Source organism: Hyaena hyaena, unplaced genomic scaffold (genome assembly GCF_003009895.1).
Source record: "Hyaena hyaena isolate Hyena2069 unplaced genomic scaffold, ASM300989v1 scaffold_482, whole genome shotgun sequence".
NCBI classification, from domain to species: Eukaryota; Metazoa; Chordata; class Mammalia; order Carnivora; family Hyaenidae; genus Hyaena; species Hyaena hyaena.
The window spans coordinates 109,901-133,778 of record NW_024081119.1 but is presented as its reverse complement, the minus strand read 5'-3'; the positions used below and the strand labels follow the sequence as shown (position 1 = coordinate 133,778).

General features: G+C 36.2%; 1 protein-coding gene across 1 annotated transcript in view; it reads left to right on the top strand.

The window, feature by feature from the left end:
* Window positions 1-19,686, top strand: part of NUDCD1 (NudC domain containing 1) — a 73,451-nt gene extending 53,765 nt beyond the window's left edge. Inside the window, exons 9-10 of the mRNA XM_039254389.1 lie at window positions 16,903-17,062; window positions 19,067-19,686. Coding sequence (XP_039110320.1) covers window positions 16,903-17,062; window positions 19,067-19,359 — 453 coding nt within the window. The 3' untranslated portion in view covers window positions 19,360-19,686. The remainder of the gene's footprint in view (window positions 1-16,902; window positions 17,063-19,066) is intronic.
* The last annotated feature ends 4,192 nt before the right edge of the window (window positions 19,687-23,878 follow it).

Genomic DNA, 23,878 nt, shown 5'->3' with positions numbered 1-23,878 from the left:
CTGAGAGGTACCAGTGCTCTGGAGTAAAGCAGATGGAGAATGGAAATGTGTCACCTGCTCGTCTGTGTCCCTTGAGAGTATTACAGTGTCTCTAGAGGAGTGTTAAAATGAGCTTCTTTCACAGAAGATCTGGGTACTTTGCAGTCAGCTGCCTCTGTGCCCCATGGCCCTATAATCACAGTTTCTCAGTTCACGCACCCTCGGCATTCAAACATTAAAGTTTTGGAGGTTCATCTCTCAAGTGCAGGTCTTGAAAGGTGGGGTGCTTAATGTGGGCTTAAACTCGTTATTCCTCAGGGAGTAACTCAGTGTTTCGGGTGCCCTCCCGATTCTAGGTGACCATACCAAGGGTGCAGTTTATGGTGAGATGATATCTTACCTCTCTGCCTGCTTGGGTGTGGGTGTTTTTTTCCCAGAGGAGATTGTTCCATATGTAGCTGTAGATTGGCGTGTGCATGTGAGGAGGTGAGTTCAGGATCTTTCTGCATTGCCACCTTGAACTGAATCTCGTAAGTATCTTGTCTTTGTCTCAGTTGGGTTAAATTTGAGACCAAAGTTTTTTTTTCTACAATTATGAGCACTTCAGTTTTTCTGTTATTAGACATTTTATATAAATATGCAAAGACTGTGTGAAGTACAAATGTATAAACATTGCTGTTTGTGTATAAGTGGAATGGGTATAGATGGAACAGCTCCAACAAATGAGTAAGTACATCTTCTTTGTAAAGGCAGAATTGGCTTGTCAGTGTATTGTATGAAAATCAAGGTTTACCTGGTCAAATGTGTAGTTTCTTGGTATACCCAAGGGGTACCAGTTGGTTTGCCATTGGAGGAAGGAAACAAAGAAGGCTAAAATATTTCAGATGTTCACTGCTGCATCCATTCTCGGAATCAAATAGTACTTTATTGACAATGTGTACTTCTTTCTGCAATGTTTACTCTAAGTTCTCCCTTGATTTCATTTTTCATGACTGGACAGTTTGAAATTACCTGTACATGGAAAGGTCAGTGTCCTTATAGTTTTAGGAAACAACACTGTAACAAAAAGGTCAGAACTCTGACACTTAATGACAGACTTTTCAAAATATAAATTCCCTGAAAGAAATGGAAATCAGGGTTAGAATTTAGCATTTTGAAAATAAAATAGTAAATGAATATATGCAGCAGCACAATAAAAGAGAAATATTAGATTTGAGAAAGAAAAGTAATAAGATGTGGTCATGGGGGTATAAAACTCAAGTTAGAATTCAAATACAGTTGACGAGATATTTTTGCTTCTGTCTAGATCTGTATGCAAAATATTACCCACTGGCCACAGAGTAGTTATTGAGCATTTGAAATTGTAGCTTGTCTGAAATGAGATGTACTATAAGTATGAAATACACAACCAGATTTCGAAGTCTTAGAATAAAAAATAATATACGTTAATACCTTGTTACCTCATAAAAATTCATAAGGTTTTATACATTTGATTAATATACTCCTAAGACTCCTTTTTCTGTTTTTATTACTTTTTAATGTGACTACTAGAAAATTCAAAATTACATACTTGGTTTGTAGTAATCTGCAGTGATCAAATTAAACATAAGCTTAATCAAAAGACAGGATATTTTTTTTAAATTACAGTGAATTTCTAAGATCACATGAGATGGTATTCATCATATATTGCTTAAAACAGAACATTAAAATAGCTGAAAAAAAGTATTTACAACTTATAGATAAATAAAGCCGTTAAGAGTGGAAGCAGAGGAGTTACAAAAAGGAAATAATTCTTTTAGGTTAATGTCATCATGAAAGCTAGTATAAAAGACCTGTATCTGATATGCTGTTTCTTTCAAGAAGATACTAAGGATGAGATCAGAAGTTACAGAGGAAAGAAATACATTTAGAAAGTATCTAAGCCCATGGTTCTCAAGCTCTTTGGTCTCAGGATCCCTTTACATTCTCACATTCCTTGGGGTATCAATTTCTAATACTTGGTCAAATTTGATGTAGTGCAAAAAAAAAATTAAGCTATATAATAATTTTGCTACTATGCTGCCATAACAGAGTACTACAGACTGGGTGGCTTAAACAGTGGAAATTTATTTTCTCTCAGTTCCGGAGACTAGAAGTCAAAGATCTTGGGTGTTAGCATGTTAGATTCTTCTGAAGCCTCTCCTTCCTTAGTCTTCACATGGTCCTCCCCTGCGTGTGTTTGTTTCCTAATATGTTATAACAACACCAGTCATACTGGATTAAGACACACCCTAATGACCCAGTTTAATTTCCCCTTTTAAAGGTTCTGTCTCCAAATACTTCACATTCCGAGGTACTAGGGGGTTAGGACTTAAACATATGACTTTGGGAAGGATACAGCTTAGCCCATAACAATATCCTTCACTTAGATTTTAGCAGTTACTAACATTTTGCCACACTTATTTTCTCTTTGTTTTTCTACCTCCTTTTTGCTGAAACATTTAGGAACAGTGGCACATGCCATGTTCTTTCATCTCTACTATCTCACATGTGCACTAAAGATGAAGGCATTTTCTTATATAAGCACAATACAAGTCAGGAAATTTAACATTGATATACTTTTATCTAACATAGTTTGTAGCAATTTTTTTTCCTGATTTGGAAACCTGTTGCACTTAGTTGTAGGGTCACTTTAGTTTTCTTTTATTTGGAACATCCAGGTACCCACCCTTGAGGTCATTGACTTTATTTTGTACCTTTTGTGGACTGTCTCCAGTATTTCTTCAAGATCAGATTCACTTGCTGCATTTTTGCCAGAAATATCACATAAATGGTACTCCTTTTTCGTGTACCACATGAAGAAGAACTTCATGGCAGTTTTCTGTACTGTTGTGGTGTGGAGTTTAATTGGGTGGTATTTACCTGGTTTCCCTGCCCCCAAGTTAACATCTTCCCCTTTGAATTAATAAGTACTTGTGTGAAATGAAAAAAGAAACACAATGGTTCAAAATTTTGGGGATGCAGGAAAAGCAGTTTCTAAGGGAGATGTTTATAGTGATACAAGCCTATCTCAAGAAATAAGAAAAATGTCAAACAATCTCACCTAAAAATGAAAGGAACAAGAAAAAGAACAAAGCCCAAAGTTAGTAGAAGGAAAGTAATAAAGAATAGAGCAGAAGTAATTAAAATAGACCAGTGACTAAAAGCTGGTTCTTTGAAAAGATAAAATTGATAAACCTTTAGCCAAAATCATCAAGAAAAAAAGAAGACTCAAATAGAATCAGAAATTAAAGTTAAAACTGACACCATAGAAATACAAAGGACTGAGACAAAAAATTATTTGCCAACAAACTGAATAACCTAGAAAATGGATAAATTCTTAGAAATATACAACTTCCAAGACTGAATCAGAAAGAAAAAATCTGGGGCGCCTGGGTGGCTTAGTCGGTTAAACGTCCGACTTTTGCTTAGGTCATGATCTCGCGGTTCGTGGGTTCGGGCCCCGCGTCGGGCTTTGTGCTGACTGCCAGCTCAGAGCCTGGAGCCTATTTCAGAGTCTGTATCTCCCTCTCTCTCTGACCCTCCCCTGCTCACACTGTCTCTCTCTCTCTCTCCTAGAAATAAATAAAAATATTAAAAAAAAATAATCTGAACAGACTAACAGTTAGTAGTGAAATTGAATCATTAATCAAAAAACTCCCAAAAAAACAAAGTCCAAGAATGGATGACTTCAAAGATAAATTCTACTAAAAATTAAAGAAAAAGTAATACCTATTCTTAGCAAACTGTTCCAAATTATAGAAGAGGAAGGAAGGTTTACAAATTCTTTCCATAAGTCTAGTATTACCCTGATACCAAAACCAGGCAAAGACACTTAAAAAAAAAAAAGTAGTAATTCCACTACTGGTATTTACCCAGAGAAAGGAAAAACACTAATTCAAAAGGGTAAATGCACCCCTGTGTTCATTGCATTATTTCTTACAGTAGCCAAGATATGAAAGCAACCCAAGTGTCCATCGATAGAAGAATGGACAGAGAAAGTGTGGTATGTGAACACATGCAATAGAATATTACTCAGCTATAAAAAAAAAAAAAGTGTGAAATCTTTAAATCTTGGGGCACCTGAGTGGTTCAGTTGGTAGAGCATCCAACTTGATTTCGGCTCAGGCTGTGATTCCAGGGTTGTGAGATCGAACTTCATGCTGAATGTGGAGGCTGCTTAAGATTCTTTTCCTCTCCCTCTTTTCTCCCACTCGTGGTCTCTCTCTAAAATTAAAAAAAAAAAAAAAAAAAGTGCTTGTGTGAGTTAGTTGAGCATCCAGCCTTGTCTCAGGTTCATGAGTTCGAGGTCCACATTGGGTTGTGCACTGTGTCACTCTCCCCCTCTATGCCACTACCCGCCTGCTTGCTCTTTCTCTCTCAAAATATATAAAAACTTTTAGAAAAAAGTGTGAAATCTCACCATTTTGACAATGTGGTTGCACATAAGTAGAGGGTATGTAAAGTAATTTGGACAGAGAAAACAAATACTATATGACTTTGTTTATATGTAGAATATAATAAATAAAAAGCAGAACCAAATCCATAACTACAGGGAACTAGTGGAAAGGGCAGGGGATGGCCAGAATAGGTGAGAGGGAGTAGAAGAAACATGTCTGTAGTTATGAAAAGAATAAATCGTGGGGATGAAAGGTACAGATATAAGGAATATAGCCAGCGGTATTATAACAACGCTGTATGGTCACAGATGGTAGCCACAGTTGTGGTGGGCATAGCATAACATAAAGATTTGTCAAGACACTATGTTATTCACCTCAAGCTAATAGAACATCAGATGTTAAACTGTACTTCAATTTAAAAAAAAGTAAAACTGTCCCCAAAGAATAAAATGCCTAGGAATAAATGTAACCAAGAAGATGAAAGACCTGTTCTCTAAAAACTATAACATATTGTTGAAAGAAATTGAAGGAAACACAAAGAAATGGAAATCTACATGATGCTTATGGATTGGAAGAATTTAGATTGTTAAAATGACCATAATTCTCAAAGCAATCTAGATATTTAGTGAAATGCCTATCAAGGTACCAATAGCATTTTTCACAGAACTAGAACAAAAAATCCTGTAATTTGTATGAGTCACAAAAGACTAATAGCCAAGGTATTCTTGAGAAAACAAAGCTCGAGATGTCACAATCCCAGATTTCAAACTATATTACAAAGCCATAGTAATCAAAACAGTATAGTATGGCACAAAAATAGATACATAAGTTAGTAGAACAGAAAAAGAGAGCCCAGTGATCAACCCATGCTGATATGGTCAATTAATATATGACAAACAGGGAGTATTAATGTTCCCTATAAAATGGGGAAAATTAATAAATGGTACTGGGAGAGCAGAACAGCTACATTGTAAAAGAATGAAACTAGACCATTCCTTTACACCATACACAAAAATAAACTAAAAATGGATTAAAAAGTTAAATATAAGACCTGAAGCCATTTAACTCCCATAAGAAAACATAGGCAATAAAGGCTTGCACATCAGCGTAGGCAATATTTTTCTCAATCTGTCTCCTCAGGCAAGAGAAACAATAGTAAAAGTAAACCATTGGGACTACATCAAACTAAAAATCTTTTGCATGGCAAAGGAAATCATCAATGAAATGAAAGGTCACTTACTGAGTTGGAGAAGATATTTATAAATGACATATCCAATAAGGGATTAATATCCAAAATATATAAAGAACTCATAGAACTCCACACCAGAAAACCAATGTTTTAAAAAATGGGCAGAGGAACTGAACAGGCATTTTTCCAAAGAAAACGCACAGATGACTAGGTACCTATGAAAAAACTTCATGAACCAAGCTCTGCTAACTTCAGTCTTTTCTTCTGCTGCTTCTTCACCTCTCCCAGCCTTCAAAGAATTAGAGTCTTGCTCTAGGCTTTGGCTTCAGGAAATGTTGGGGCCGGTTTCATCTTCTGTCCACACCACTAAAACTTTCTCCCTGTCAGCTAAGGTTGTTTTGCTTCCTTATAGCTGGTGTGTTCGCTTTAGTACCACTTTTAATTTCCTTTAAGAACTTTTCCTTTGCATTCACAACTTGGCTAATCATTTGGGGCAAGAGGCCTAGTTTTGGGCCTTTCTCAGCCTTTGATATGCCTTCCTATAGATTCAGTTCTCCATCTTATATGGGTGAGGTTTGTGGCACCCGAAACAGTAACAATAGTTAACACCAAAGATTGCCAATCACAGATGACAGTAACAAATATAATAATAATGAGCAAGTTTGAAATGTTGTTAAGAATTACCAAAATGTCAAAAAGGGACACAGTGAGCAAATGCTGTTGAAAAAATGGCACCAGTAGACTTGCTCAGCACAGTTTTGATACAAACCTTCAGTTGTTTAAAAAAAAAAAAAAAAAAAAGCTGCATCTGTGAGGCACAATAAAACGAGCTATGCCTGTAATTTATGCCACACTCAAAGAGCACCTTCTCCTCCAAGCAGCTTTCTCCAGTGTTAATAAAAAGAAATAATGCATCAATAACTTAAACTTTTCCTGTAGAACTTACCTCATTTCCTTTATATGTTCTTGGAGATGACTCTGGGTAAGATACTTAGCCCCTATCTTATTCTATAAATATGACAATAATAGTACTTGTTTTACAGTTACTATAATGAATAAAATATATCTCAAGCCACCTGCACAGTGCTTGACACAAAGACTGTAGTAAATGCATATGTCCTTTATTAGCCATCTTCTATCCATTCTGCCTTAAATACTGTAGTCATCCAAAATTAAACAGATGAGATGAGCAACATTAATGGAGAAAACAAAGCAATTTTGGAGAGATCTTCATGGAATCATATAGCACTTAAAACATTTTGTGCCTGAGAAATGTGTGACTCGCTATTAACCTGACTCTGTTAATCTAGCATAATTAGAGACAAATTTGTAAACTTTTGCACCATTTCAAAAATAAGAAATGCAAGATTCATTATTCTGTTTGTCATTTTATTGTCAAATTATATTTTATCTATAATTCCAACTGTATGCCCATCACTTTCAATTTTATACTTTCCTATAATGCATATGTTTCAGTAGTTTGTAGATCTTCCCAGAAAAAGTGAACAAGTTATTCTTGAAATAAGATTTGGGTGCTTTAAATATACTCAAAACCAAGTTTCTGGAAGTTGTAAAAACAAAATTAATTAGTCTGATGATAACTGCGAACAGTAGTATACTTTGAGACAAAACATACCCTTTAGATGAGGTAAATAATTTAGAATTCTTCTCTGTGTAGGAGATTGTATAATATTCATTTTACTTAATAAATTCCAGCCTTCCTAGTATTCCCCACAGGTGAATTAGATTATTCCACTAAAAAAAAAAAATTATGCCACTAAAAGATATTTGATCCCTCCTGGATTGGTCAGTTGGTCAGTGGACATGATAGGAAAATAGGCTTTATAATTCCATTCAAAGGTTGCAGAGTAGCTAAAGGAATTGTATATAAACAGTGATTTTAAGATAACACCTAAAAATGTCAGGTTTCATTTTTCTCATGACAGTATTAGAATCTCTTGACAATTATTTATGCTTTTCAGTATTTTTAAAATTAAATACAAGTTAGTTAACATACAGTGTAATAATGATTTTATAAGTAGAATTTAGTGATCCATCACTTAACATACAATACCCAGTGCTCATCCCAAGTGCCCTGTCTTAATGCCCATCCCCCATTTAGCCCATCCCCCCACCCCAGTATTCCTCTAGCAACTCTGTTTGTTCTCTGTATTTAAGAGTATCTTATGGTGTGCCTCCCTCTCTGTTTTATCTTCCCTTCCCCTGTGTTCATTTGTTTTGTTTCTTAAATTCCACATATGAGTGAAATCATGTATTTGTCTTTTTCTGACTTATTTTCCTTAGCATAATACACTCCATTTCAATCACATTGTTGCAAATGGCAAGATTTCATTCTTTTTGATCGCTGAGTAACATTCCATTGTATGCTTTTTACTACTTTTTCTTACCTTCACTAGCTTGGATTTCCAGCATGATAGTAAGAGTAATGAGGGCAAATACCCTTTCCTGTCACCAGTCTTAGTGGCGAGAAGCATTTGGTCTTTTACTGTAAAGTACAATGTTAATTTTAGGTTTCTCAGGGAAGCAGTTACCTTTAATTTCTAGTTTGCAAAGCATTTTTTAAATAAATGGAGGCTAAAATATTTTTCTTTAGTCTATTGATAATGCTAAACTTCACTGATTGATAATTTGGATGCTGAATCAGCCTTGAATTCCCAAGATAAACTGTACTTGGTCATGATGTATTATCCTTTTTACTTATTACAGTATTTGACTTACTAATATTTTACTGAGACTTTTTGCATTTACATTCGTGAGGAATAATAGTTTCTCTCCTTTTTTTGCATTTTTCTTTTCTTGTCATATCTTTGGTTATCAGAGTAATGTTGACCTCATAAAATAAGTTGAGAGTTGTTCCTTTCTTTTGTTTCCTGAAACACTTTGATACTGTTTTCATTCAGTAAAACACTCAAATGAAGCATTCTAGGTCTGGAGATTTCTTTGTTGGCAGGTTTTCAACAATAAATTCAATCCTGTTAACAGATACAGGACTACCAAGGTTATCTGTTTCTCCTTGATGAACTGTGATAATGCTGGTCTTTCAAGAACTTGTTTAACTTAAATTATCAAATATATGAAAATATAGTTGCTCATAATAATTATTACACCTTAGTGTCTTGGACCTTTATGCACATTTTTATTCCTGATATTGTCATTTCGGTCTTCATTTTCCTTGGGTTATTCTGGTGAGAGACTTATCAGCCTGATCCTTTCAAAGGACCAGCTTTTGGTTTCATTGCTTCTCTTTATTATTTTCAGTTTCACTGATTTCTTCTCTTACCTTTATAAATTTTGTTCTTCCTGTCTGCTTTAGATTTTGTTTGCTCTTCTTTTCCTAGTTTAAGGTGGAAGCTTAAACTATTGAGACATTTTTTTCTTTTCTAATATAGCCTGTAATGCTACACAGTTCTCTCTAAGCATTGTTTTAGTTGCATCCCACATGTCCTGTGCTTCATTTTCATTCAGTACAAAATTTCCTAATCTTCATGGGGTCCACTATAATTCATGGGGTATTCAGAAACATGTTAATTTCTGAATTATTTGTGGGTTTTCCAGAATTTTCTGTTTTACTAATATCTAATTGTTTTCAGTGTTTGAGAGAGCATGTGTGAGTGGGGAAAGGCAGAGAGAGGAGGAAAGAGAGTCCCAAACAGGCTCCGCACTGTCAGTGCAGAGTCTGATGTAGGGCTTGAACTCACGAACCAAGAGATTGTGACCTGAACCAAAATCAAGTCAGATGCTTAACCAACCAGGTGCCTCTACTGATATCTAATTTAATTCTGTTATGGTCAGAGAACATTCTCTTTTTATGATTCTTATTCTTTTAAATTTGTTTTTTATAGGACAGAATATGGTCTATTTTGGTGAATTTTCCATATCTCTTCTGGGATTCCAGTCAGATGTATGTTAGACTATTTGATATTGCCTGACAACATTTAGATGCTTAATTTTTTGTTTTTAATCCCTGCCCCCTCCTCCACACTTTGGTTTAGGTTCTACTAATTTTTAATAACCTATTTTCAAGGTCACTAATTCTTCTTCCATAGATGTATTGAGTATACTGATGAGTTTGTTGCAGGCATTTTTCTCTTGTTGTGTTTTTTTTCCCCTAGGATTTTTATTTGTCTTTGAAGTTTCTCTCTGTTTTAATTCTGCATTTATTTATGTATGTAACCTATCTCTTCTACTAAACTCTTTAAAATCCCAGCATTATTTTAGTTCCTTGTCTGGTATTTCCAAAATATGGATCATCTGAGTCTGGTTCCCTGCTCTGCCTTGTTTCTTGACAGTGGGATGTTTTTACTTTCTTCATTTTTTTGTGTCTTACAATTTTTGATTGAATACTGGATGTGAAAAATAGTAGAGACTGAGGTAAGTAGTATTTATGCCTGGGAGTGGACACAACTTCTGCTAGGTCATCAGTATGGGTGGCTGTGACCGGATGGTTGCGAAAAGGCTGATCTAACCTTGAGTTTTGTTGTTCTTACGTTTACCCTCAGTGCATCCCTAGCTGCACATTCCCCTAGTGGTGTTACACTCTGGTGGAGGCTTAGTTGATGGAGGATTTTCCCCAACTCTACTATTCTGCCCTAAGCTTTGGGCTTTCACTAAACCTCTGCCTCTCAGAGAGAGTCTCTCTATGCTCTTACTCATTGTCTAGTGGTAGACTGCTGTTACCAGTTACTTGGTGCTTCCCAGCCTGATTGGGGGCGGGAAGGGTTGTGTGGATGAGGGGTTCAGTCTCTTGTTTCAGCCTCAGTCCTGAGCCTTGTGTTCTTGGGTTTCAGGGTTTGGGACTTCTCTGTGATACTGTCCTTCCTCTAGAAAATTTGTAACAGTTCAGGTCCAGGGTGACTTAAATTCTCCTCCAGGCACAGAGATGGTAGTTTTAAAAATATTTTATTTTTATTCCTCTCATCTGCAACAGGTCTTCCTGAGCCCTTGGGATGCTAAGATTTAATGCTTTTCTCCCAACAGCTTAAGACTTGATACTTACAGAAAATAATCCAAGAAGGGCATTCTGCATTTTCCACAGAGGAAGTCACTTCCTTCCTCAAACCCCATACCATCAGAGCACCTCCCTTGCTCCCAGTCTTTTTTGCTAGGAACTAAGAAGATCTGTAATCCAAAGGATTCCATACTTGCTGTCCCACACTAGGCCTTTGGCAGTTTGTTAGTTGAATTCTCAATTATGGCAGTTCTTTTCTTCTTTCTATGCTCAGATGGAAGAGTTCTCCTAGCCCATCTCCTAGGTAACACCTGGTTTTCCTCAGATTTTAAGCTACTTGGTTTCCCTGTAACCTCAGCTCTCTGAAGAATTTTTAAAAGGACTGATTCTCCAGATTCTCCAGCCTTTTCTTGTTACGTTTGGAGTGACATTCTTTCCAGCTTTCTTCATCCTAGGCAGAATCTAGAATTCCTTTGCTTACTATCAATAAACATGCTTAAAAAGCCTAGAACTTCAACTTAATAGTCAGTAAATTAGTGATGGTTCAAATGCCAAAATGAACAATAAACACAATTATGCCACCAACAGAAGGGCAAAAGACATGGTCAGAGAGAATATAGTAAGCATGATAGGAGGTAGAAAGTAAGTGACTGAAGTGGATACAGGTATGAGGAAAGAAGATGGTGATATGATCACAGTGACACCACAGTGAAGTACAGAACAAGGGACATTTGGTTCTCAAGAGACAAGTAGATTACCTGTTCATCACAGCTGGGTACTATTTTCTAAACAATGTGCCACTTCTCCTTTAGACCTGACCTGCCACTGCATTTGTTTGTAGAATGACCTAGTTCTTCATGAGATCTCAAAGAGATTGTTTCCACTGTTCCCTATGATCTCCACGTATGTTCACATTCAACATCCACCTCAAGAGAATTCCAGAGGTTTTCTCTTTTCCCTGCAAACTTTAAAAATCCACACTACATAATTTTGCCCAAAAGCAAAACAAATCAATATTAAGATTCCAAACTAAAGTAACTAGTTTTGTTAAGTGAATTAAGTAAATAAAAATGAAGTGTGATAATTTAAGAAGTACAATTAAAATCACGTGCACTTTTGTATGATCCTATGGAAACAAAAAATATCAACATAAGAAAACGCAGAACAAAAATATTTGAAGCAGATAAAACAAAGGAAGTGAAACATTTATCTGGCATGGGCAAATTACCTGTAAGAATCAAGAATAAGATGCTCTAAGGTTCCCTGAAGAGTTAAGAACAGGTGCTACAGATCCCAAGGTCACAATTTGGTAGCCAAGAGCAAAATGGGACAGCACATAACAAAGAAGGGAAGGATAGCTGCTTTGGGCAAACACTGACAAAAGAAGTAGCACCCAGTAGCTTATTAGCAGTGGAAAGAACAAAAACAAACCACACATAACCAGAAAATACATTTTTAAAATGGAGAAAGCTGCAATTACCTGGTGTAGTATTAAAGGGTTCTACTCACTTCAGATGCCTCTAAGGGTATTATTGGAAACATATACAGCATGGTAATTAACGTTTACCCTGATGACATTCAACCATCAATAACATGTTTCTCTCTCTTCTGATGCTCTATATAAGATGTTGGGCAAATAACAAATTTTAGTAAGATTCCATTAAAGCCTTGAAATCTGGTTTTAGCACTTAAATAAGAATTCCCTTATACTAGACAATGTACTCCTTTGGAAAACTCATTCTTTGCTAATGCCAAATTTCTTGCCTTAAAAAATCGTAAATCCATAAACTGGCCAATAAAATATCCACATTCCTTTTATTTTCATGTTTATTAAAGAAAAGATTGTATTTATCTTTGAAGTACTAATGAAAACTACAGAGTAAAATATTCTCTAGAGAAAATTTTGAAATGTATTTCAAGTAGTCAGTTGACACTTCCTTTTTCTTTATAGAACACTTACCAGTTAAAGACTTTTGAAGATTAAATGTCAAAGTAAAGACATTTAAAGAACTTCTAATAACTGCTATTACCAAATTAAATTAAAAATGAGTATCAAGAGAAAGGTTCTGTCTGTTCAGAAACAAACTGTTTATAGGAGGCCAGAATGAAAAGTTAGTGACATGAAACTTTAATTCCAGAATCTATTATTGAATTCCAAATTCAAGCACTCTCTACATAGAATAAATTGCTAAAATTTACACTGTTCTTACTATGCACTGAGTATTGGATTGATCTGTATCTACAACTGTATAAGGAAAAATATTCCCTGTATTTTTCCTTTACTCTCACAACACTGCCACGTTCAGAACATTTCTGATACCAGATGTGTGGGTTTTCCACACATCAAGTAGTTTTCTGACACTAGTAGGATGTCCTACAATTCAGTTCAGTTCTGACACAACCTACTTGGAGGTAGTGTCAGATCCCACAAGCTAAGGCCTCAGATCCATAAAACTCTCCCCTAAACTCCCACTTCAGATGCTAATTACAAATCCCAGGTTCGTCTGTACTTCTGATGGGCCATAAATCAGGGTTCCAACAACCCTTTCCTTGGGTTCCATAATTTGCTAAGACAGTTAACAAAATGCACATTGACTAATTTATTATAAAAAATACAATAAAGGATATAATGAACATCTAGATGGAAGAGATGCATAATGCAAACTATAGAGGAAGGTGCACAAAACCTCCATTCCCTCACCAGACTTGCCATCTTCCTAGTACACCCATGTATTCAGCAACTCAGAAGCTGTATAAACCCTGTACTTTTGGGACTTTTATGAAGGTTTCATCACATAGGCATGATCAGTCATTAACTCAGTATCTAGTCTCCCTGTCCTAAAGGATAGGAGGTGGAGCTGAAAGTTCCAAGCTTCTAATCATGGCGTCTTTCTGGTGAACAACGTCTATCCTGAAGCCATCCAGGAGCCCACCAAGAGTCATCTCAGAACAAAAGACACTCCTATAACTTAGAGTCAAATACCAAGGGATTAGGAGCTCTGTGTTAGGAACCTGGATCAAAGATCAGGTATTACAAAAAAAGATGCTCCTAGCATTATCACTCTGGAAATTATAAGAGTTTCAGGAACTCTATGCTAGGACCTGGAGGCAGAGAACAATTATATACATATTTTCTATTATTTTACAACTACCTTATTTAATCTTCACTACTTAAGAATTAGAAATTTGATCCCATTTTATAGAAGAGGAAGCTCAAATTTAAGAGGTTAAGAGATTTAAGTTAGGAAGCTAATAAATGGCAACTGGGATTTCAGTTCAGATATGCTTCCAAACCCACATTTTTAATCACCACCACTGCATGCTCTCTTAAAACCCATTTTATTATTTTTAAGTTTATTGATTTATTTTGAGATAGAGCATGAGTGGGGGAGGGACCGCAAGAGGAAGAGAATCCCAAGCAGGCTCCATGCTGCCAGCACAGAGCCCTATGCAAACAAAACCATAGGGAATCATCCTCTCACTCCAGTGAAAACAGCTAGTAACCAGTGAGAATGACCAAAAAATGGGGCGCCTGGGTGGCTCAGTCGGTTAAGCATCCGACTTCGGCTCAGGTCATGATCTCACAGCTCGTGGGTTTGAGCCCCGTGTCGGAATCTGTGCTGACAGCCAGCTCAGAGCCTGGAGCCTGTTTCAGATTCTGTATCTCCCTCTCTCTCTGACCCTTCCCTGCTCATGCTGTCTGTCTGTCTGTCTGTCTCTCTCTCTCTCTCTCTCAGAAATAAAATAAAAAGCATTTAAAAAAAGTTTTTATTGAAAAAAGAATGGCCAAAAAGTAACAAGTGTTGGTGAGGATGTGCAGAAAAGGGAATACTTGTGCAGTCTTTGTGGAAATATACATTGGTGCAACCATTATGCAAAATGCAAGAATGGAGATTCCTCAAAAGATTAGAAATCCAGTTATTCCACTTCTGGGTATTTATTCAAAGAAAATAAACACACAAACAAAGCACTAACCCCCATGCTCATGGTAACATTATTTATGATAGCCAAGAGCCAATACAGGGGAACAATATATGTCCATTGATTAACGGATTTAACAAAAAGTGTATATACATACAACAGAATATACTTTATCCATAAAAAGGAAGGAAATCTTGCCATTTGTGACAACATGGATGCACTTTGATGCCATTATGCTAAGTGAAATAAGACAAATCATCTCATTTATATGTGGAACCTCTAAAAACAAAACAAATGAACAGACAACAACAGATTCCTAAATACAGAGAACTGGTGATTGCCAGAGGGGATGGCGGTTAGGAGACAGACAAAATAGATGAAGAAAGTTAAGTCCATACTTGAAGTTATAAAAAGGTCACAGAGCTCAAGAGTACAGCATAGGGAAGAATATAGTCAATCATATTGTAAGAACTTTGGATGGTGACTTTTGTAACTATACCTATCATGGTGAGCATTATGTAATGTGTATGCGATTATTGGATCACTAGGTCATATACCTAAAACTGTTGTATTATATGTCAACTCTGTTTCAATTAAAAATAAATAATAATTACTATAAAATGGACTTTTTAGGGCAGAGGGCGCCTGGGTGGCTCAGCTGGTTAAGCATGTGATTCTTGGCTTTGTCTCAGGTCATGATCTCATGGTTCACGGGTTCAAGCCCCATGTCAGGCTCCGTGCTGACAGAGCTGAGCCTGTTTGGGATTCTCTTGGTCTCTCTCTCTCTCTCTCTCTCTCTCTCTCTCCCTCTCTCCCCTCCTCCCCCGCTCATTCTCTCTGTCTCAAAATAAATAAAGTAAAAAAAAAAATTTTTTTTTTAATGGGCTTTTGGGATGCCCAGATGGCTCAGTTGATTGAGGATCCACCTCTTGAATTCAGCTCAGGTCAGGATCTCATAGTTTCATGAGTTAGAGCCCCACATAAGTGAGAGTGGAAGAGAAGAAACATTTAAATCAGATTAAGAGGGCCTTTTTCTTTTCCAAGAAAAATGTACCTGTTTTATTTTAAGTGTTTCACTGTTATATAAACAGAGATGAAGTAAACATCCTTGTATGTATTTACATAGAGACACATATAGTTTTTGAACACGCTCTGCCGTCCTCTTCCCCTTCTGAAGAAGACAAACAAAAGTTCTATCCTCAGGCATTGCTGGGGCAACAGAAATTGGGTTGCTCTGTCACAGAATTCTCCTGTGACAGGAGCCTCTGCCTGCTTGCTCAGCTGTACCACTAAATCCCCTTGCTGGAAAGCCACACCGTTTTCCCTGTTGAGTACAGGTCAGGTCTCTCTCATTGAAAACCAACATTTTCATTCTCCAGTCTGCTCTGAAACTCATGAAAGCAATTCAGTATTTATCAGGTACTATGAGTATTTTATGTTTTCTGCATTTGATGTGATTTTGTTGGTGTTGTATTTAGGCACTCCAAATATGAGTCTCAACCTGATGGTTTTGTATTAAAAATGAATTCCTTTATGGGGCTCCTGGGTGGCTCAGTGAGTTAAGTGTCTGACTTCGGCTCAGGTGATGATGTCATAGTTAGTGGGTTCGAGTCCCACATTGGGCTCTGTGCTGACAGCTAGCTTGGAGCCTGGAGCCTCTTTTGGATTCTGTGTCTCCCTCTCTCTTTCTGACCCTCCCCTGCTCATGCTGTCTCTCTCTCTCTCTCACTCTCTCAGAAAAAAAAAAAAATTCAAAAAAATGAATCCCTTTAGTCATGAATATTGCAATAAAATTAACATAATAAACATTCTTGACATTGATACTATAATTAAATATTACATCTGCTTAAATAATTTGTAAACAGATTTGAGTTTGAATCCCAGACTTGTGGTTTTTCTTTGTAGCCTAGAACAAGTTCTCAGACTCTCCATGGTCTTTATCTATTAAGTGCAGATAATGACAACCTTGTGGTTGTTGAAATTAATATTTATAACATGCCTGGCATATAGGACATGCTCATAAATCTTAGTAGCTATAATTGTTCTTGGTAATTATTATTACAGGTCACCATATGTAAACTTCCTATTTGTAATTCTGTGGTTTAAAAAATGTTCTGCCTATAAATGTTTTGTATCATGTTTTAAACTAGGTTACTAACTAGTTGATGAATATATTACAGTGAAGGGGTTAAGAACATAGGTGCCGGGTTCAATCTCAGCTCCATGACTTATTACCAGGCTGGCTTTGGGCAAGTAACTTTCCTGAACTTTAAAATGGATATGACAGTAGCACATTTCTCAGGAGGTAATCAACTTGCCTGTATAAAAAGTTTAGCAAACTTGCTGACATAACTGTGTGTCAGTTATTGGCATCATCATTATCATTATTAATTTGCTGAATAAATTATCCTTTGTCACTATTTTAGGTGAATCTTGGAAGCAACCAGTACCTTTTCTCAGTCATAGTGGATCCTAAAGAAATGCCCTGCTTCTGCTTACGCCATGATGTTGATGCCCTGCTCTGGCAGCCACACTCTAGCAAACAGGATGATATGTGGGAGCACATTGCAACTTTCAATGCTTTAGGTATAAAGCAAGCTCTTTGACAACATTTTCCATTATATCAAAAATTATGGTCATCATTTTTTTTAGTTCGTTTCTTTTTTCTTTCTTTTTTTTTTTTTTTAATATGAGCTGTCCTAATTACCTTTGGATTGATTTGTGCTATCTTTGGCTGCTTTTACTATAGTTGATGAATGTTAGTACTTTTGGAACAGTAAGACTAATCTATTTTTATGCTTGTACAAAAGATCAGCATAGAATAGAAATCAAAGTGGTTATCTAATTCTTCTAATCAGTTATTTGTTTATTCCAAGTAAGCTGTATGGTATTAGACTATGAACAGCCCGGTTGACACTACCCTATGTGGGACTTGTATTCAGGTTTCTTCAGAGCAAAAACCTCATAGACTTGCTCTAAGGAAATGCACATTAAGAGACTTCTTTCACGGAACTTATGTGCAAAAGAGAGCCATTGTAATGAAAACACTTAGGGAAAATGGTGGTAAGCAGAAATCAAATTTATCCTGTAGGATAAAAGGGAAAATGATTTTAAAACTAGGGCTTGAAAAGTTTTAAGATACATAATTATAGATGTATGCAGTAATTGATTTTATGTTAGTATATTAGTATTGTGTGGGAGAAATTTTTTTATATAAATTGGGCATAGTTACTGCTTTATTGAGTGATTATTTTAAACTGGGAACAGGAAGTAAAATTATATATTCTGAATACAACCTTAATTATAAAGATTTGTTAGTTATCACTTATAGTTAATAATGTAGACTGCTAAACTGGTTCAGACTCCAAATGGATTTTTATGATCTGAAATACAGAGTTTTATTGAAAAATATAAACATATAATTTTTGCCCTCTGTATAATTTTTTAATTCTGAATCTCCTTTTTTCAGTAAGGTAATCTCTATCACATAATTTTATATGCTTAGATTCTCCATTTGTATCCGTTAATCTGTTATCATGGAAGAATTCTACTACAGTTTAAGTTAAATCAACATTAAATTCCATATGTAGTCTTGAGATATTGTATACATTATTAATTTTCAAGGTTAGCCTGGAAAGTTAATTCTAACATACTCAGATAGGTATCTACATCCTCTTCACTTTTTCCTCTCAAACCTGTTTAATGATAAAACCAATATTGATCTTTCTTTGTTCATTATTTGATGAGGTCAGTTTACATTACTGTTCTGTTTTTATCTCACATGCTATAACATTCAGTAACCATGTCCCAGTTTGAAAATCCTAATTTATATTTCAGAACATAAATGCCCTTTTAACCTGTAAAGATAATTTTTTAAAAGACAAGATTAAGATTTTAGAAAAGTTTTCAAGGGATGTTCTAATTAAGTTTTTAAAATTAGAGACTTAAATTTTCATTCCAGCTTGTAGTGATCTCAAGGCTCTACTTCTGGGAGCTGAAGTACCAACAAAATCCTGTGACACTGTTGGAATCGGTGTATAAAAATGTAACTAACATTATAGAAGTAATAAGAGACTGCATTGTCACATTAGCATTTTTAGGCTCGGGGGCTATATTATGAACATACTACTGAAATAACTTTACAGTGGTATCTTATAAATATTTTTCCATTTATTTGATAAAGAGTCTGTAATGCCACATCTGTGATTGATGAGCCTAATTATTGGCATTTAAAGATAGTTTGACATGTTAAAGACATGGGGCATTTCAGTCCTTTTGATTTTTTAGATTTTTAGCGTCCTAATTATTCATGGAAATAAGGAACTATATTGTGGTTTTCTTAAAGAGATAAAACCCTACCTGTTTTGTTCCTTAGGAATTAAAGCTCTATTTTTGCACCAGTCAGGAGAAACTGATTGTGGGTAATCACTAATGGTTCAGAATTCACACACTGTTGAATATTTATGGTGTATATTTTATCAAGGCATTTTTAATATATAATAAAAACTGGGAAATACCAAATGTGTAATCACATATTCTTTTTAATATATGGGTTTTTTTTTTTTTTTCTGTTTTTCTATTTCATGACAGGCTACGTCCAAGCATCAAAGAGAGACAAAAAATTTTTTGCCTGTGCTCCAAACTACTCGTATGCAGCCCTGTGCGAGTGCCTTCGTCGAGTGTTCATCTACCGCCAGCCCACGCCCATGTCCACTGTACTTTACAACAGAAAGGAAGGCCGGCAAGTAGGGCAGGTTGCTAAGCAGCAAGTAGCAAGCCTAGAAACCAATGATCCTATTTTAGGCTTTCAAGCAACAAATGAGAGATTATTTGTTCTCACTACCAAAAACCTCTTTTTAATAAAAGTAAATACAGAGAACTGATCACCCCAACATGTTGGCTTCTCTGTACTGGGAAAAGTAGTCAGTGGTAGCCAGGAAGCTTAGTAGTTATACTGTAGCCTATTAAGTTTTACTATGTTAAATAAATTATCTTCTATGGATTGTTTTATTTTTAAAGGAAATTGGAAATATATTCAAGAGATTATGATTCTATAAAAGCTAATGGAATGAAGCTGCAAACTTAGAGAAAATTCACTTCTGTAAAAAAATGTAAAGTATTAGAATGATTTTTTTTAAAAGTCTGGAATTTCATCTTTTATATGAAAGATGTACAATTCAGTGTTTAAAAATAAAAATATTTATCACGTACTCTGTTCATTGATATAGTTTCTTCCTTCTGTACCTATAGAACTTAGGATAACAGTTAAACTATTGATTCTTATAAATACTTATTTAAGTGGACTGAAAAGCTGAGGTAGAGGGGTAAATACAACAGATGTTCACCAGGTCCAGCACTGTTAAGAGTTTGCTGAGAGACTAAGATTTGTTTTTCTTTTCAAAAATTTTTTTCATTTATTAAATTTTTATTCATTTTCTCTTACACAGACATAGACAAAGAGAGATGATGAGGTTCCGTAAAGTGTAGCTCTTATCCATTGCTGTACAACAAGCCACCTCAAAACTCAGTGATTTAAAACAAGACCATTTGAAAACTTGTGATTCACTGATTGATGTGCCTGGGTCTGTTCTACATGGCTCCAGTAAGCTACACTCATCTTATTCCTGTGATAGAGAAGACCTTGCAAGAGGGCAAGACTGATATACAAGAGCTTATCAAGCCCATGTTTCCATCACATTTGCTCTTCTTCCATTGAAGAAGCTGGTAAAAATTATGCCTAATAATAGAATGTTGGAGTAATAAACAAATGAAAAGTAAGCCCCTCTTAAATTAGTATGAAAGAATAATGAGCAAAAACAACAAAGATAAAAGGTAACCAATCAGATATCAGGATATATTATGAAGTGGTAAACAAAGGTGGTAGGTATATCATTGGATCAGTAAATAGGCACACATTTTTTATTTACTTAAATATGTATAATTTCAGACCCAGAAAACAAAAATATGAGAGAAGATTAATGGATTTATTATAAAATGTAAAATTTCCTTATGACCTGATTCTGTAACAGTGGTAAAACAGACTGAGAGGATACTTATCAATGCATAATAGAGGAGGGTTAAAATCTAGAATAATCTAGAAAGTCAAAACACTATTATTCATAATAAAAAGCAACTGCACAATAGGGAAGGAGACAAAAGATATTAACAGCTAATTTACTTTTAAAAAGATGCTCAGTCTCCCAGGTAATCAGGGAAATTGGTAAAAAAATGTAAAGTTTTAGAAGGTGATATATTGACCCAGGTAGGGGAAAATGAGAACTCTCCTACACTGTTGGTAGAAGTGTCAGTGGGTACTAGAGGACAGTTGGTAAGTATGTATTCACATAAACAGTGCATTTTCCATAATCCCAGAAATCCTGGAAAATACTCAACTTGTACCCAGAGCAATAAATCTAAGAATATATGCATTGTAGTGATGCTTCTAATAAAAAATTTGGAGAAATGTAAATGTCCTTCATTAGGGGAATAACTCAGTTGTGTTTTTATGTTAGAATAGTATATATTAATGTTTATAAAAAGCTTGAAGTTAAATCCCTCTTTATGGGTCTGAAAACCCCCTGACACTCATTATATATGTAATATGTTTCCCCTTTCTCATAAGAGAAAGATGCAGTTAAATTCCAACACCTGGGCAATTTACAACAGGATTTGTGTTTCTCAAAAGGATAGATAACACCTGTGAGAACTCTTTTCGTTCATAAAAATGTATTTTTTTTGAATCTTTAATGTGTATGTCAAAGAGGAGAATATCCCTTAGTGCCTCAAAGGAAATAGGAGAGTTAAGATTGTATGTTGCCTTCTTTCCTAAGTTTCTGCCATGGGAAAGAAAGAGCCAACCCCATGACTCTGCTTTGAATAAGTATTTTGGGTTTAAAAGCAGGCAAGCCATGTTCCAAGAGAGGTCACTTGTGTTGGATCCATTGCCAGCCCCATCCACCTTGAGATTCTGTTCCACCTGTCTTTTCCTCCAGCAGACTAACCCAGGCATGCATTATGGCTGTGTGTCAGAATGTGGCAGCCAAGATCAACTGCACTGGTATATATCAAACCTCTGCTTGTATCACATTTTCTCATATCATATTGGCCAAAGCAAATCACATAGCTTATCCCAGAGTTAGAGTGGACCCTGCAAAGTTACATGACAGAGGACCTGGATATGGGGTGGGCAAAGAATTGGGATTATTTTTGAAATCTATCAGATGTACCCCATATCATGTCCAAACAATGTAGATTTCTAGCCTTCCCCACACACACATGCTTCATGGCACACAGAAAATTATACTTCTAGCACACTGGGAGTGCTCTTGGCCAGAAGTGACCTTGGCTATCCAATATGGCATGCCCCAACCCCTGCATTCTATGGACTTGCTTCCTCCAAAACACCCTTGGGAGGAGTCCATCCAAAGAGGTGCCACAAGCTTGGCAGTGTGCAAGCAGCCTTGATGGGTCAGCACCACCCCAAAGAGACTCCTGCTCAGAGAGAGAAGATAACCACCACACACACCCTGTGGTCCCAGCAGTGGACTGCAGACCTCTCCCAAAAATGAAAACTCAGGGGAAGCACCCTGCAGTTCTGTGCTGCTGCAGCTGTGGCAAATGCCTGGTCTGACCCTACTCAAGCCCAAGGCGGTCCCATACTGGCCCACTAACACAGGAATCAAACCCTGCCACAATAGGCAGAGGGCCACTGCAGATGACTGGACTAAAGGCAAATGCAACTCAGCCACAATAGTAGGGTGCATGCAACACACAGGAGACAACCCTGAGCAGCCAGGTTCAGGTAAACCGGGAACGTTGTACAGCAGGGCACTCCAAGACCTCTGCTTTGTAAGTCCACTACTTCCAAGAGCAGGAGACATAGCTGACTTTCCTAACACACAGAAACAGACTCAGAGTTAGGCAAAATGAGAAGACAGAGAAGTATGTCCCCAGTAAGGGAACAAGAAAAAAATCACAGCAAGAGAGCTGAATGAAATGGATATAAGTAATATGCCTGATAAAGAATTTAAAGTAATAGTCACAATGATATTCTCTGGGCTGGAGTAAAGAGTGGACGACATCAGTGAGAACCTCAATAAAGAGCATAAAAAAGAACCCATCAGAGATGAAATACTCAGTAAATACTACTAGAGAAAACAAGAATGGATCCACAACCTAGAGGACAGAGTAATAGAAAGCTGTCAAGCTGAACAGGAGAGAGAAAAAAAATAAATAAAAACTGAAGAGATTAAGGAAACTCAATAATACAATTAAGTGTAGTAACTTTCCCATTATAGGAATTCCAGAAGAAAGAAAAAGAGGGCAGAAAATTTATTTTAGGAAATAATAGTTATAAATTCCCCAAATCTGGGGAAGGAAACAGAAATCTAGATCTTAGAGGCATAGAATGCCCCCAACAAAATCAACCCAAGGAGGTCCAAAACACATAGTAATTAAAATGGCAATGGGGCGCCTGGATGGCTCAGTCGGTTAAGCATCCAACTTCAGCTCAGGTCATAATCTCACAGCTTTTGAGTTCAAGCCCCACCTCAGGCTCTGTGCTGACAGCTCGGAGCCTGGAGCCTGCTTCAGATTCTTTGTCTCCCTCTCTGCCCCTCCTCTGCTTACATTCTGTCTCTGTTTCTCTCAAAAATAAATAAACATTAAAAAAAATTAAGAATAAAATAAAATGGCAAAAAATAGTGATAAAGAGAATTTTAAAACCAACAAGAAAAAAGTTACAGATAAGGGAAACCCCATAAGGCTATCAGCTGATATTTCAGCAGAAAATTTGCAGGCCGGAAGGGAAGTGCTGAAAAGAAAAACCGCAACCAAGAATACTCTATCCAGCAAGGCTATCATTCAGAATAGAAGGAGAAGTTTCTCAGACAAATAACAGTTGAAGGAATTCATCACCACTAAACCAGCCTTACCAGAAATGTTAAAAGGGGCTCTGAGTGGAAAGGAAAGACTATAAGCAGGACTAATAAGATTAGGAAGCACAAAAGCAGGAAAATTGAGTATATGTATAAAAATCCATCAAGGGATCCACAAAATAAAAGGATGAGGAGTATGACACCATATACTGGGGGAAGAGGAGTAAAAGTTCAGCGCTTTTAGAATGGTTCAAACTTAAGTGACCATCAGCTTCATATATACAACTATGTGTATGAAATGTTATATATATAAACATAATGGTAACCGCAAATCAAAATCCAGTAATAGATATGCAAAAAATAAAGAGAAAGGAATCCAAGTAGATCACTGAAGAAAACCAGCAAACCGAGAGAGGAGAGTAAATGCTGGAACAGGGAAGAACTACAAAAGGAACAGTAAAACAAGTAACAAAATGGTGGCCTGTACATACTTATTAATAATTATTTTGCATGTTAATGAACTAAA